General features: G+C 38.5%; 1 protein-coding gene across 16 annotated transcripts in view; it reads right to left on the bottom strand.

Moving 5' to 3' along the window:
* Nucleotides 1-17,069, bottom strand: part of BAZ2B (bromodomain adjacent to zinc finger domain 2B) — a 114,487-nt gene that overhangs the window by 51,640 nt on the left and 45,778 nt on the right. For all 16 annotated transcript variants that reach the window (XM_088058757.1, XM_088058749.1, XM_014249498.2 and 13 more), the window contains 3 exons: nt 8,596-8,751; nt 1,772-1,933; nt 1,200-1,393 (listed from right to left, as the gene is read on the bottom strand). In XM_088058757.1, the coding sequence (XP_087914883.1) occupies nt 1,200-1,393; nt 1,772-1,933; nt 8,596-8,751 (512 nt within the window). The remainder of the gene's footprint in view (nt 1-1,199; nt 1,394-1,771; nt 1,934-8,595; nt 8,752-17,069) is intronic.

Genomic DNA, 17,069 nt, shown 5'->3' with positions numbered 1-17,069 from the left:
AAAAGCTTTACCTCTGCAACAGAGAATGATAAATTTTGTATGGATATACCCAAGATAAAAGCAGAATTTTAGAAAGAGCAATTTTTAGTATTTAAGTCTGAAAAAAATCAAAGATTTCCCAAATACCTTTAACTAGCTTAATACTTTCCAAAGCTCTTAACTGTTGAACACAAAGAATGTTTTGAGGGAAAATATTCTTAATAATTTCTCTATTGTCCATATATTAAACACTCTATATCACTACACAATTATAAGTAACCATTTCAGTGCTAACCCCTATTTTTATGCAGATACATCAAGCACCAGCTGTCCTTTGAAAATGCCAACCTCTAACTTTCAAACATTCAGACTTGGTAGCTGAATGTAGTTAAGTAACAGAAAGATAGCAAGGGGCCCAATTCACTCAGAAAACAAAAAATAGATAGGTATATAGAATGAAAGAAAAAGATTTTAGCCCAGATGGCTATCAGTAGAGAATTACTCCCTTAGCTTCTATTCTGACAGTAATCATCATCCCAGTACACCATTTTCTTTTTTTTTGTTTTGTTTAAATAGTTTTGATTCCCAGAGTAGCTTAAAAGTGCTTAAGAGTGCTTAGGTCAGTACATAAGGTTTACTAACTTACTGAGACTACTCAGGTCTTTCATATTAGATGGCTAAGATTATTGCTGAAAAACAGCAGTTAATAATAGTTCTTTCTTCTGATAAATAGGAAATTGCTTTCAGAAAAGCATTTTTTATGTCTAAAAATTTTTTTTTGTTTTCATAAGATACAAGAAAACCTAATTAAATTCACAGAAATAATCTATGATGTTATAATTGTAATTCCAATATATGTGTGTGTATATGTACTGTAATATAAAATATCAAATACTGCTGTTAAAAATACATTTTTAAAAAAATTAGATTAATTAAAACAAGGCGTTGGACACAGCTATTAACTTACTAACCAGTGAAATTAGCAGTACTAGTAACTTTTGGTTCACAAGTATGTCAAAAAATACCCAATTAAAAAAATTTCAGAAGCCATTACACACAAAAAATCCCTACAGAGGCAAAGGTACAGTTCTCGCTCTAATAAATCAGAAGAACTCAAAATATTTGGTACTCGGAAAGAATACTGCAAAATGCTCCTGTGTGCCAAACACTTATCATGTCAAATTTTTTGTTTCAATCTTCAATTTCTTTCTGGTATTTACCTTATCTTTGATTTTGTCAGTCCTGGTGTCCAAAAGCTGAACTCTGCTCTGCTCCTGGTTGTATTTACGTCCTCCAGCTCCTGAGGTTACAGTTTTCACTGGTCCTGCTGATGTTGCAATGCCAGTGGAGAGCACAGATGTGCTGAGAACTGAGACCGCAGTGGTACTGCTGCCATTCAGTGATCCATTTATTCCTAAAGATGACAGATTTACAAAGTGACATTTAAAATAAATCTGAAGTACCAGGTAATTTCTCTGAGATGCCCCAACCACACTAACATTCCATAGACATGTAACAAGGTCCTAAACTACTTACAAGTTACTTGTCACATATACTAAAATTTGTCACCAAAGTGTCACTCTGATTTGGAGTTATTTTAGTTTAATCATACAAAGCACCCATGATTTAAAGGCCAAACACATAATTGGTACGTATCATCCTTACCTAACAGAACCAATTTTTATAGAACTGTTTAGGAATGGGAAGAATGACAAAAGTGAAGCTCAAATTCTACACCTTTCTGCATGTGCAGAATTCAATATGATTATTTCCAGACAACTTCAGCCATTACCTTTGTCTGTATTGCTCCGACTACTTTTTCCTGTAGTTCTTGAGTGGAATGAAGCAGAATCATGATTCTGTGCAGGAGGAGCAAACAATGTGGGAATTCCCAAGAGTGGTGGGAAAAAAGCTGTCCCAGGACGAGAGTGTGTGTCTGCTGTTCGCCACCATTCTGAACCACAAAGGAAATAAAAACAAACTTCAGGTGTTCTAGTAATATATTTAAGTATTTCAGTAAACCCACTGCTGTGTGTAACCCTGAGCATTTAGGAACTTTTCAATGACATGCATTTCCTGCAGCAACTCTGGTCTTAAGTCATTAAAACCATTCTGATGAAGACTGCAATGCAGTTTTATTTAAATGGATTCTGAAAATTAATACTTAATAGAAAGCTATACAACACTGATCACCCCAAAATAAAACTCTAAGTCTTATAAACTGAACCAGTATTCACAGATCACTCTTTAACATTTATTATTATCTCAGCACTCTTCCTACATCAGAACTATGAAGTAACACAACACCTTTCAGTCACCTCTGCAATCTGAGTCTTGCAATACTCCCAGGCCTCCACCACAAACCACATCTGAAGCTGTTCCTCATGAAAAGACCTGTTAAATAGAGGAACTACTTGCTACCCAGTGGTAACTCTACAGCTGCTACTAAAGGTTTCTATCCTTGAGTTTGACACTGCATTGCAAAAAAAGCAGCCTCTATTTTTTTTTTTCCCTGTAACAACCCTATTCAAATGCCCTAGTTTCAACTGGCAATTCTGGCTTCTAACCTCAGTATGACTAATGCCACCTCTTAGACTGGGAGGATGGCAGACAAGGTGAAGATGAGACATGATGAAGAGGTGTCCTGGTTCTAGCCAGGACAGGGTTAATTTTCAGAGTTGTTGGGAGGCCAGGACCCAAAGACTACTCAAATAAATCTCACACCATTAGCAGGGAAAAGGAACATTCTCTTCCAGGGAGAGAAGGGCTCTCTTCCCAGCTGGCACACCACAGCAGAGGTCAGGAACTGCCTATTGCCAGGAAGGGGGCGGGGTTCCATTTAGTTTGTTTCTTATATGCTCTGTCAGTACTGCTGCCACGAATATTTGTTTTCTTATCTCATCTCTGTTTCCAGTAAATTGTTCTTATGGTGACCTGCGACCTCTGCCTTTTGTGCCTCCAATCTTCCTCTCCAGCCCTCTTCAAGAGCAAGGGGTGGTGGTGAGGGGCAGGAGAAAAGTGAGTGGCAATGTGGTCTCAGTAGGAGCACTAAAGCTAGACGAACCAGACTGTAAAAATTACAGGTAAAAAGTAAGCATTGCTGGAGTTGTGCTTACCTTAAACAATAAGGAGACTGAAGCTAATACAGAATTATGAATATGTGAAAAGAATATGTGAAAAGGAAAATGAACAGGGGAAGTGACCAGAAAAAAGTAAATAGAGAAGTTATTTGAGCCGCTACACACCTGGAAGGTTGGGGAAGGGCAGCACAGAAGAGAGCAGGCACCATACAACAAGTCAGCATGTATTCATAAGGTATGACAAGGTAAGAATATATAATAGCAAAGATGACAGACAAAAACCAAAGGCCTAGAAATTCCATAATCCTGGTAGAGAAAATCTCACAGGAGTTTCAGAACTAAATTTCAGCTTTAGAGATAGCCTGAACACAAGTGTGGAAGACAAATCATGGAATTCTGAGACTGTAAAAGCATACATATCCAGAAGAACTATGTAGTCCTTAATGCAGAGAAAGACCAGGAAAAGACTGACATCAAAGAACATTAAATTCATTTGTGTCATCCTTTAATACAAAGAGCATCATGTCAAAAAGAAAAGCATGTGAAAGACCAAGCATTCTCTGTTTTCCAGGAGACTCCCATCATCAACAATGGCCTCAGCACACTGACCATGCTTCTCATGGACTTCTACACGCAAACCATTGTAATTCCCAGTTCTCCCTCCACACGTTTTAAACATTTTTACTGTGTTTGTGTATATAAGAAATGATTCTGGAATGAGCTCCCGACTGCAGTAACTCATCCTATTAGGTGTTAGGAATGCAAGGGCATTTGCTAGGACTTTTCATTTATTAGCAACTACAAGGCAACGTAACAGGAATACAACGTACACGGTGCAGGGAAATTCCTTGTACTGATTTCAGATTCCTGGTTCAGGCGGCTTTTTTTTCCTTCCTCCAAGACAAGAAGGAATTTGCACTTCCTTGATGCTAAGTACTGCAGGTGATGTGCAGTGTACTTCACTAAACTTCTGACATGCGTTTAAAAGCACTGTGTTTCAGGTCTACATTTGCTGATTTTCATTTAAATAGCTTTAACATCACTTTGTAAATTATCACAGGAAAGACCCAAAAAACAATCATAACCAACCCAAACCCCATTTATGTATCTTCCTCCACAATGCTTCCCTCTCACAAACCATAGTAGTGATTTTTAATCATGCCGATGAGCAACACTGCATTGCAAAGTTTCATACTTTGAAGACCTGCCAGGTTAAAAGAACCTTTGAGATTGCTCATCAACTTTCTTCATCATACAAAAAGTGTAGCTAACTGTACGCTATACTACATACTATTATGGCTTTGAAAAAAGACATACTACATGTGCTAAGCCACTACCTAATGTATCTAAGAAATAGAAGCCACCCATTTTAAAATACACATTTAAACACTTGGAAGAAATAAAACACCAACAAAAAATGGCAAAAGTCTTTTAATACTAAACCGAACTGTAATGACATTCCCCCTCTTTCTTTTCTGATGAAAATACTAACAGCAATTAATTTTCCTATTTTAGTGTTCACTCTTCAAGTTACTAACTTACCTTAAACATGCTCCACATAGCTGAATTTCATATTAAATCTCACTCCTTCACATTAATGGCTTACTTTCAAATAGATTAAATATTTTTGAGAACAACTTTTGAAATTCTACTAACCACTGCGCAGATAAGTGACTGAAAGCATTATTCCAAAGGGCAACATACATTTCAACAATGCTGGTCTCTTAGTAACAAAGAATTACTCTGTGCATTGTCATGGGGTGACTTTACCTTTAAGATGGTTTTTGAGAGCTAAGGAAGTTGAAGCTGCTGGTGGCTGATGGGAGTCTTTCCTCCTGACCAATTATCAGTCATTTCTAAAAATTGACAGCAGTTGCTGCTGGACTGAAACCTGACACCATGAACCCTTGCACTTTTTCTAAGACTTTAATTCTTTTACTACCTGGATAAAACGTACAGATTACTCCCTTTTCCCCCGAGAGGCAGAGAGAGAGACAATCAACATGAAGAAGACATCATAAAACCACCAAAAACAGTGAGGAAAAGAGTTAAGTTTTAGATGGGGAAGAGAGAATAAGGAGATGCTTTATAAGCTGAAATATCTTTCTGTTAAAGCTATAGAGATAGACAATAGTGTTTTGAAAAGACTCCTTTAATTCATGACAGAGTATATTGGGAAGAATGGAGTGTTCAAAATGTGGATTTTGAGCAAAAGAGAGAGTAATTGTGATACAGTGAAGTGCTGGGACAGAGTGAAGTGAATATTTGAAGCCTTGGGGGCAATGAGAAAACTGTTTTCCAGGAAAGCTCACAGAGACAGATGAAGAGAACTTTTGCCTTTGAATAACTCATCCTTAAAAATGACATCCCTAAACTCATGGCCCATACACACCTCAGAGTGATGTGAAATGGGAGGAGTGAACTGATGACAGATTTCTGGGCAGCTGGCATCAGAGAAATAGAAAGCTATAACAGAAATAGTTTTCTTGTGAGAAACTCCATAGATAGCAGAAGAAGACTTCTGTTTCTCTACAAAGACTGATGAAAAGACTCTAGCAGGAATTGGGACTCTTTTAAACACCAAAGTTCCAAAGTTTTTTGTCTCTATGTAGTCACGTGTACAAGAGAATGCTTAAGTAGCAGGGGATAAAAGGGTTTTCTGGAAGTTTATTCTGGTGTTTTTATTCTTGTAGTTTTGTTAATAAACTTTCTTTATTCCTTTTAAGTTTTAAGCCTGTTTTGCTCTTGTTCTAATCCATATCTCACAGCAAGAAATAAGTAATTTTTTTTAGTTACTGCTTTAAAACCACGACATGCATTTATGTACACAATTTTTACATTGTTTTGGAACTCATTAGGGAGAAATAGGGAACTCCGAAAGAAGATTTTTTTGCTTTGACAAAAACAGCTTCTGGTCTGAGAAATAAAACTGTTGTGTTTTGTTATTTTACAAAAAGTTAATGAACTTCCCATTGTTTGAAAATTAAAAATTAAGGACCTTCCAGATCTGATAACATCAACGCAGATTAGAATGTTCAGCTTAGAATGGTTTCACACACTAGTATTACTGCCTTTCATAAAAACAAAACACTGAATTATGGTTTTATTTAGAGAAAAAGTGCTGATTTATATTCTTCCAAAGTTGCTAAGATTCTCATGAGGGTGAATGTAAACCTCCTTCCAGAGGCAATTTACTTTTCCAATGCACCTTCTTATTTTCAGCAATGCGTGAATAAGAAGAAAGCAAATAAAATATCTGTTTACTTGATTAGAATGCTTTAATTATTCAGGAACTAGTGCAAATTAACCAATTAAACTAATAGTATGTGATATATTCCACAACCGTTTCACACAGGTGCTTTGTCTTTTTGACCTGGGAATATGCCAAAATAATATACTTGCATTTTTATGTCCCTGGCAAAGCTTGAAGACTACCAGTCCTAACTCACCACGTATCACAGGCACCTGACAGAGTATGCAATCAAGTTTATTGCAGAGACTACTTAATAGACTAAGAGATTGCTGCAAAGAAAATAAAGAGATGAATTGGGCTAAAAAGAAGCTCTCTAATCTCATGCATTAAGATGCATTACCTTCTCTTAGTAAGAATAATTGCTCATTCTTAAAAACTTATTTTATTAGATACTAGAAAAATGCATTTTTAAATTTGAAGATAATTCAATTATCTGTTTAACAGACGTTGATGGGTTTTTTTAAAATATCACAGGAGTGAAGAATGCCTCAGCTTAGAACTGGCTAAGTGTATAGTCTATCTTAGCTACAGAGTATCTTGTAAATTCAGGACATGCCATAGATCATTTAGGGAGAAAGGATCTTCAGCTGGCTGGCAGCATAAACACTTCCATGCAACCTTTTCAGATTGGATATAACAGTAACCACAGTGCAGTGTGTCAGGAGAAAAACATACTAATAAATGAAACTGATGGGACATTATTGATAGTAAACTACATTCCAGCATGGTTTTGGGATGAAAAAGTGTCCGTGAAAAATTATATATGTTCTTAAACATCAGATGCAGCCAGACAATCAAAAAAAAATCAAAATATCGAAAAAAAAATGAATGCTGGTAATTACTATCAACCTTTTTAACTCTTAGCTATCAGACAGAAATTAAGCTTTTTTTTTTTTAATATAGGAGAGAACAGAACTTTTAAAAGGCCTTTAGTGAAGAACTACCTGTGTTTTCTAATTAAGAACAAAACTGACAGTTTAGTATCTTTATTACATTATTCATCTGCTTCAGTCTTACTGTATTTTGGCAGACCAAATACATATCCTATAAATGCACAGAAGGTTAATAGGAGATATAGAATTACATGATGTAATATGTACACGGCAAAAGCAGCAAGAAGAAGGTAAATGAGTTACAGGAATCTTCAGGTTAGGACTGTACATTCATAGCCATAAAGAAATTAACTCCTACATTCTAGGAACCACCACAGAAAACCATTTCAAGTGGCATGGGCTAACGATTATAGACAAAAAATTCTTTTTGAAATGAATTTTAGTGGGGTACTAAAAAATGAAAATGAAAAATGAAAAACTTTGTTATTTATTCCAGAAGAGTTAAGAATTTTCTGTCTTTAGAGAAATTAAAATAAATAGTTGAGATATAACCCTAGGTCTGCAGACATTCTGGCTTCAGCTTCTTGGGACAGCTGCAAATGAACAAATGCAGCATGGATTTGGCAACTTGGACTCTACTCATTACTTATTATCAAGCTGTATCAGTTTGGAGAATATACTTTTGCTCACTCTGCTGCAAGAACAGTTTTTTTCTGAAAACAGGGGATTACCATGAATTTAAGCTGAAAAAAACTTCCTATTTACCGTTCGTACCATGTAAGAATTGGGCTAACAGAAACAATGTTCTCCAAAAAAATATGTTTTCCAAAACTGAAGTGAGAAACAGCAGGGAAGAGTTTACCATTTGTTCTGTGGGTGATGTATGCATCATTCAGCTGAAATAGGAGTTTTTACCACAAAAATGAGATTCTTGCATGGTGAAATCTTCCATATATATTTCTGATTCAAGGTAAAGATATTTCACTCTAGTCAAGATTATCCAAGACTGTGGCATTGTGATATTTATCTTTTCCATTTCAAGCTCCACTACGGGAAACGACTCCTCCAAATGTAAAACTACAGTATGGGCTGGGCTTAAATGCTGAGAATAAGATGTGTACTCAAGAAGCTGATTATTACAACTTAATCTGAAAGTGGCATAGTGTTTGCTAGACGAACACTTTATTTGATCCCACTTTCAAGGCAGCCTTGCAAACTGAATTTTTTTTCTACATTTTAAATAGGCAATTTTCAATTAATTTCATTCCTTCAGTAAGTACTACGTAAAATGTATTCACAGCAAATGAATGTCACTTGGCAAAACCAAAAAACCTCAAACGTTTTTCTTGGATACATCTGTGCAACCTTATTACATTTGACTTGTAATAATAATTACAAGTGCCAACAAACACTAAAATTACATTGCAATATAGACTTGAATCATTTTTACCACATGTGTTGATTGTGGAGCTCAGTGTCGCAGCTCCGGCAGAAAGGCCACCTTTCGATACTTCTGAAGTTACCGATGGTGTCGAAGACGCTGGAGTGGAGGCAGCTGCAGTAGAGGAGACTGATGATGACGTTAACCGCTCTCCAGACTCCATATCTGGAAGAGAGATGATAAATGTCTGTCTTCTATGGCAGCAAAGGAAATCACAAGGGACTATGGGGACGGTCTGTGCTGTGTCTCAGGATCTGTACTAAATTCTCAAGAGGTTCCTGTGAGACTTTCACATGAGAGGTACATCCCATTAACAGGACCCATCTGTCAGGGAACTCAGCAGAGCTGCAGCACTATGGGAGTTTGGTACTGCTGTTCAGTTACACCACATTTCAACTCGAATGCCTTTACCATGCCCTGTGCTCCGGAGCTCCACTTCAGCTCAGGCTGGAACCCTCAGCCCTTGCCAGAGCCAGCCCATCACTCTTGCAGCCTGACTGTACCCTGCCTCTTGGCTACATCCCATCTTCTAGCTTTCCTCTAGTATTGCATCAGCTCCCATCTTCTGCTACTTCTGATCGGACAACCGGATGGACACCGGGCCTGACAGATTCTATTCTGTCTAACCCTGTGACCAGCACTGCTCAGACTGCATGGGACTGTGCCAGCGTTGGGAAAAGCCCTGCCTGTGGAATCCTCAGCTGCCAGATTATCACTCCTTGCAGAGTAGCCCTGCTCTTTGCTGCTCCCTGACAGACAACTTGAAAGAACCAGTACTGCATTCTAAAATGTCCACATCTAGACTCTTAATTTAAGGAAAGACCCAGCAATTATAATGGGATAGCATAAATGCAAGAACACCTGTAAATTGTTAGGTGTTTGTGGTGGCGGTGGTGTTTCCTGGTGAGCTTTTCATACAAAATAAGACATTTTTATCTGTGTCATGAATTGTCTAAATCAAAACTCACCAGACTTATTTCACTTAACAAGCATGTGTATTCTATTACTATTAAAAACACCAGAAAAAGTTTTTTGGACAATACTCTCAGGTGCACGGTGTGCCTCTTGGGGATGGTCTTGTGTAGAGCCAGGAGTAGGACTCAATGATCTTTGTGGGTCCCCTCCAATTCAGCATACTCTGTGATTCTGTGAAGTAGTTTCTCAAACATTTAAGAAGCGCAGCCAAGCCAATTATGTCTTTGCACAGTGGTAGCAGCATCAACAGACTGTCTAACTCAATCTGCCAGTTGATGGTGAGTCAGGATCACAGTACAAATAAGGTAGGGAAAAAGTTTCAGAGTCCCTGTACTATTAAAAACGCCATGAGACTAAGCACACTGAACTCTTAACTGGGAAACTTCCGAGAAACCTATGGAGTCTCTTTCATGGACAGAGGCAACACCCTTTCTCAGATTTACACCTGAAATCTGAGGGGGTAAGTACTGAACTGAAATCAAACAACTGTTATAAAATCTCATTCCCAGTACTTGTAAAGCAGAATGCCAAGTACACAAGACACACTTTTTAAAATTCTATTTTAAACAAGTTAGAAAACTGATATGTTAAACAGCACTTCTGATCCAAAGTTGTATTTAACAGTGACTTCCCAAATGCACACTTGGAAAGACAGCATAAAACCTGTCATCTGCTTCCCCAGAAAGTAGATCCTTGGTTTGTCTCAGCCAGTAAATTTAAACTTAAAAAGCCACAGCAAATACAAACACAAAATATTGTGAAGATACACCGCACCCATTTTAACTGAATTGTTCATTTCTTGTCACTAATAGTTTTTATACTATTACATATTTATACTATGCAATTTCTATGCATGGGGAAAGTCTCCAGGCTTTGCAAGCTAGCAGAAACATACTACTTCAGCAAAGTGAAAACTGCAAACACGGGAGGTACAGTCTGTCATACAGAACTGCCTACCCTTTGTACCAACAGTAAACAGCCGCTCCACCCTCAACAGCACCTAAAGATTTCACCGCTTTTATTCTTTACAGGCCAATTTATCATGAATCATTTTCACACATGAAGAAAAAATCCTGTTTTTTTTCTGTAAACACAGAAAAAACAGTCACTTACACTGATATCATGCCAAAAAAGGTATCTACTACTATACTGAATATTAGGGGTATGTCCTTCTCCTTCAGAACAACAGGAGAAATAACAAAACTACTTCCTTCAGATAATTTATGAAAGAAAAATATTAAACGTTTTAATTTTTTCATTCATGACTCCTAAATACATACCTTTCTCCAGTTAAACATTTTTCATCCACAGTCAAAGAATGCTTCATTCATTTTTAGCAATCTGTGACTATAATCAATCTAATGTGCTAAAATCAATCTAATGTGCTAATCAGTGGAGGTAGGTCACTGGAAAATACTGCATATAGTGTTTATTACATATATATGTCCATTAACTTTTGTAACTATTCTGAAGGATAATAGTTAACAAAAATCTGGTTCATAAGGGACTGTGGTTTCAGTTTTAATCTACAGACTTAAGTCCACAGCATTTGCAAACACACAGTAAAAATATTTACTATGTTTAGTATATGGACATCTACAGACACAAACTATTATGACAAAGTACATTTTTTTAGTCACTATGAACGACTGAACTTATTGAGGCCAACAAGCATTTCTTGTACAAATAAAAATTTGTTGTATTTTGGTATTGTTTTAATTATGGCTACAGTGAAGTCATTACATTTACAGAGAGCATAAGGGAAATTAGAAACAGATCAAAATGCTATTATTACAGGAATTCCTTGTAAAAGGAAAGATACCTCTAAATTTTAAAACACTCCCTTCAAAACCCAGGATTGAAACTTCATATTTTATGTTCCCTCACAAAAACATCCAGAACTCTCAAATTTCTAAAAAAAACCTGTAATGCTGTGTGTAAATAATAAAACACTAAAAGAAGTCTTTACCATAGAATCACAGAATCCAGCCTAAATGGATGGAAAAGACCTTCAAGATCATCAAGTCTGACCTGCGCCCGATCTCCACCTTGTCACTCAGACCAGGGCACTGAGTGTCTGAGGTCCAGTAGTGCCTGGAACACCTCCAGGGGATGGGGACTCCACCATCTCCTTGAGATGCCCCTTTCAGTGCCTGAACGTCCCTTCCATGAAGAAATTCCTCCGGTGTCCAACCCGACCCTCCCCTTGCACAGCCTGAGGTCATTGCCTCTTGTCCTGTCTCTGTCCCCTGGGAGCAGAGCCCAACCCCCACCTGGTGGTTCCACTCTCCTGTCAGGGAGTTGTAGAGAGGGAGAAGGCTCCCAGGAGCCTTCCTTTTCTCCAGGCCAAGCTCTCCCTCAGCTGCTCCTGGTGCTCCAGCCCCTTCTCCAGCTCTGTCTCTGGACTTGCTCCAGCACTTCAGTGTCTTCATGACAGACCCAGAACTGGGCACAGCACCCAAGCTGCCTCAGCAGTGCCAACTAGATGTCATTGCCTTGGTCCTGCTGGGGCCAATGCAAGCCAGGTGCCCATGGCCATCTTGCCCACCTGAGCACATGTACAGCCACTTTCAGCAGCACCCCCAAGGGCCTTTTCCAGTTTACCAACCACTCTTCCCCCAGCCTGGAGCACTGCAGGGGAGCTGTGATCCAAATGCAGGACCCAGCACTTCACCTTATTGAACCTCAGTTAGCTGCCCTTGGCCCATCAATCCAGCCTGTCCAGATCCCCCTGCACAGCCTTCCTAACCTTCCTACCTGCATGCAGATCAACAATCCCACCCAACTTGGCATCATCCACAAATTTACTGAGGGTGCTCTCAATCCTCTCATCCCAATTACTGCTAAAGATATTGAGCGGGACTGACCCCAATGCTGAGTCCTGGGGATACCACTGGTGACCAACTCCAGCTGGAAGTAATTCCATTCACCACCACTCTCTGGGCCTGGCCATATAGCCAGTACTTAACCCTGCAAAAAGTGCACCTGTCCAAGGCATGGGCTGCCCATTTCTCCAAGAGAATGTTGTGGGAGATGGTATCAAAGGCTTTGCTGAAGTCCAGGCAGACACATCCACAGCCCTCCCCTAATTCACTAGGCAGGTCACCTGGTCGTAAGAGGAGATCAGGCCCGTCAGATCCAACCTGCCTTTCCTAAACCTTTGCTGGCTGGGCCTGCTCCCCTGGTTATCCTGCATGTGCCGTGTGACTGCAACCAAGATGATCTGTTCCATAACCTTCCTGGGCACTGAGGTCATGCTGACAGACCTGGAGTTCCTCAGATGTGAGCATCTGAAGTATTTTATAAATAAGTATAGTTAAGAACCACCTACAAGCAATCCATGTTTGAGTCATAAATAAGAAGACATCCTTGGCAAATCAATACTTTTTTAATACAGAAAAGTAAATATAGCTATACTTGCAAGCTTTTAACCAACATAAGCCATCTGTTTGATCAAATAGGAACTGGGAGAACAGTAATAAGCTGCCCTTTTAAGGCTCCCCTCTCTTTCTCACCCCCACCCTGCTCCTTTTATTTCAGTTTGCAGGGGACTGGGAATTGTTTTGGAGAGGGTGGTTTTTCAAACTTTAATTTAGCTGCTTGTTTAATGTCTTTAACAAAGAACTGGAATATTGGTATTTCTGAATTATTCTGAATGGAAAAAATTTACATTCTTCTCCTAGAGACATACATACTACTTTTGATTTCAAACTAAGTTAACCCTTAATTATGTTTAATTACTCTAACCACAGCAGATGGCTAACTCCAAAAGAGATAATCCCCAAAACAGTCATTAGACAGGATCAGCAATAATTACATTGCAGACCTAATGCGTTCTGTGACTAAAAAGTCCATACCAGTTACAGCAGATCCATATTCTTTTTAACCTCAAGTATAAGTGAGACATTTGTTCCACTGCAGTTATTTTGTCAGTCAACAGTTACGAACTTTCATGACTGTTTTTAATCTCTCATATTTGTAAAAGAGAAAAATCATTAAGTAAAACTAGGAAAAAACCTACTTTTTAAAATTTTCCAGGTGTAGTGGTTTATGTCAGTTCCTCTCAATGCTTTGTCCAAAATTCCAGCTACTTTCCCAGATTTTCCCATGGTGAATAATAATCATTAATGCAATTGAACCCAATGAAAACAGAAAGCAATCTCTCAGTAAAAATGAACAAAGAAGGGAAGTATGTGAAGCTTTACACAAGAAAAAGGTTGTCTTTTTGGCGAAGAAAATTACTAATGATTAATAAAAATAGAAACACTTAATTAAATCAAGGTTTACTGAAGGAAACAACAATCAAATAATTTTCAAATATGTCAAGTTGAAATTTCTTTACAGTCAATCACCTACCTATTCTACGCTCAAAATCTTCACCCTTGTGTACCCTAATGCAGAAGAAAAACCCCTCTCTTATTCTTAAACAGGCATAAACGAGTAATTCCCTTCACAGGATAGTATCATGGATATAGTATCCTACCAATGTTAGCTGGGATGTGTGAATACTATGAAGTGTGTTTTGAAGACATCTGAACACTAACTCATCTCCAAATTCCAGTTTAACTGCTACACTCCATCTACTGCTTCATTATTTCAATTATTACCACTAACACAGTGAAAAAGAAGTGAGAAAAAATGTGCTTCAGTCTTTCACGACGACCAGGTGAAATTTGTAACAGATTTATGACCCCAAACTATAGGAGAGTCCCACAATATCGTGTTCTCTAGCCTTACAGCAAGGTATTTAATTGTACCATGATATTGTCAGTCTGCTGCTAGTTCTTGTGTCAATGAGTGCTCTGATGCCAGAAATCTTGCAGCTGATGAAGTGAAGCACATCAGAATCTCTCAGAACACACAGTCCAGCACATCACAAATGCAAAATGCAGTGTCCAAAAAAGTCATGCTCAGAAGGTAAATGCAGAGCACACGTGCTAGCTCAGAGGTGACTCAGCAGGCCAAGCAGTACCTGTGTGTTCCACACCTTCCACAAGGGCCACACAACCAGGGAGGAGTGGGTTTAAAACCAGTGGTGTGACAAAAAAACTTACAAAACAAGCAAGCACGCTGACCAAACCTCAGGTGAGAAGGAAGTGAGGTACCCACAGGAATGGGTGCAATTCCTTACCGACAAACTACGGACACCCGAGGCTTCCAGTGATGCTCCCTGCTCTGGCAACAAGGCCTGGTCATAGAACTTCCAACACACAGTCTACTACTGCTATGATGTTTTACACATTGAGGTTTTAAAACTCAAATAAAAGTAAATTTAAAAAAATATATAATTAATGAGATCCACTGTTGCGAGTATTGTACAAGCCATAAAAGCCAAGTTAACTGCTATATAATGCAAATTCTGCAGAATGTCACTGCAGTCATGTTATTTTTAATGATTTACTCTAAGTACTTTATATAAAATTCTCTAGGAATAAAAGCCACCACAACAAAACTTCTTTTACTAAATCAATCACCACAATAAAACCCTTTTTTTTTCAAATCAGCAGTGAGATTGGCTTGTTTCAAAGAGGTATCACACAAAGACACTTCTATGCACCGAAACACTTAAAACATTACTGCCAGTTATACCGTGTGAGGCAGGCTGTGCCTTCCTGCCTTATGCTCTAAATGGGCTTTTATAGCCTTCCCCTGACTCACATCACCCACATTCAATCAGTGATACGACCATTGTTTATTGCATCTGAATCCACACCAGTGAAAACATTTATAAAATCACATATATACCACAATTCCATAAGTATTTGTTTTAACAGTCTTTACCCACATAAGGTGACTTATTAAAAGCCACTTCAAAGCAGATCCAACTCTTAAGGTCGGTATAATTGAATCATGACCGGCCTGGCAAAAAAAGAAACAGAGAAGGGAATCAGTTGCCGTTCTACTCTCTAGTAATATGTAGTGGCCACTTTAAATAGTCTTAGGATAAAATGACATTTTAAACAATGAATCTATTTTGATTCTATCCCATAGGATAAACTCATCATTCAATGATGCATGCAAAGTAAACTGCAACTCAAAAACTTCTTTTCTCCTATTTTACAAGTAACTGGGTTGCTTTCCACTAGAAATAAGCATCACTTTGAATATTTCTGCATTCACACATTCCAAGATCATGATTATGGTAAAGGAAGAATAGTTACAGATGACAGCAGGCATTATAATTCACTTACTTTACATTCCATGGAGGGACAAGGGGCACACAGGTCAGGTTAAACTACAATCCTCCATAAGCCTCACTTCCGGACAACCCTCAGAATATATTTCTGAAAGCTGTATAATGCTGGGCAAGAAATCTAATGTATCCAATCTGTGCCACAAAAAGTGTATGGCCATACTAAGCACCCGTGAGGCAACACAGCACCACAGAGAGGCACTAAATGTTTAAGCGACCCAAGCTTCCTTAAATATTTCAAACACAGAATAACAACACTAAAGAATCTGGCTTAAACAAACATATAAACGGAATCATAGAATGACTTGGGTTGGAAGGGGCATGGAAATCTCATTTCATTACACACACACACACCACCACCACAGGCAGGGACACCTTCCACTGGATGAGGCTGCCCACAGACCTACCCAACCTGGCCTTTAACAGTGCCAGCAATGGGGAGACCACAATTGCTCTGGCCAACCTGTGCCAATGCCTTACCACCCTTAATTTCTTCCTAAGATCTAATCTAAACCAACTCTCCTATAATAAAATATATCTGCATTATCTGTTATTCTGTATGAGGTTATCACCTTTATATGTCCACGTTCAGCAGTTACCACTTTTATTAAGATCACACATCCCTTCACTTACTTTCACTTCCATAACAGGTTAGGAAAGGAAAAGTTGACACCATCATCCTCAAAACACAGACGTAGATGGGTGGGGACAGCTTCTTACACAGACGTACATAATTTTCAGTCAGGAATGCTCACCCTACAAAAGCAGCTTCCCAAGCCACGTCTTGCAGCACAGCAAATTTCAGATGACAAGAAAGGAACTATCCTGTAAGTTACTTTTACCAACAGAAAAACTGTACAATTCATCCAGCTCAAGAAGAAGAGCAGTCATGATGCAGATATCAGTATCAGGGTGGCAAAGGTACAGTGCAACTCTGTTCAGGCATTAAGACTTATGGACACCCCGCTCATGGAGTGGATATGACAGGACTACGTATTTGTATTCCAACGCTTCTAAGTGGATTCTAAATAGGAAATAAATAGTGGTACCACATAAAATTGATGCAAAGTCTGGACTCTTGTCTTAACTGCAGAGGCTAAAATAATAGCATCTGAAGAACATTGAAATGCAAAGATTATCTGGCATCAGTGTGGTAATGCCCCAAAGAGGCACATTTACCAGATTTTGTCATCAAACCAAAACAAAGGATTTACCATCTCAGAACTGAGGTTTTACAAACCTTTCCGTTCCTAAAAAAACCCCAGACCAACAAACAAACAGATCACTGCAGTATTTTATACTGTCTTGGGATGAG

The sequence above is a fragment of the Pseudopodoces humilis genome, chromosome 8 (assembly GCF_049639895.1).
Source record: "Pseudopodoces humilis isolate 2021_Gansu_Grassland_sample_001 chromosome 8, ASM4963989v1, whole genome shotgun sequence".
Classification (NCBI taxonomy): domain Eukaryota; kingdom Metazoa; phylum Chordata; class Aves; order Passeriformes; family Paridae; genus Pseudopodoces; species Pseudopodoces humilis.
This window is presented reverse-complemented; position numbering and strand designations above follow the sequence as displayed.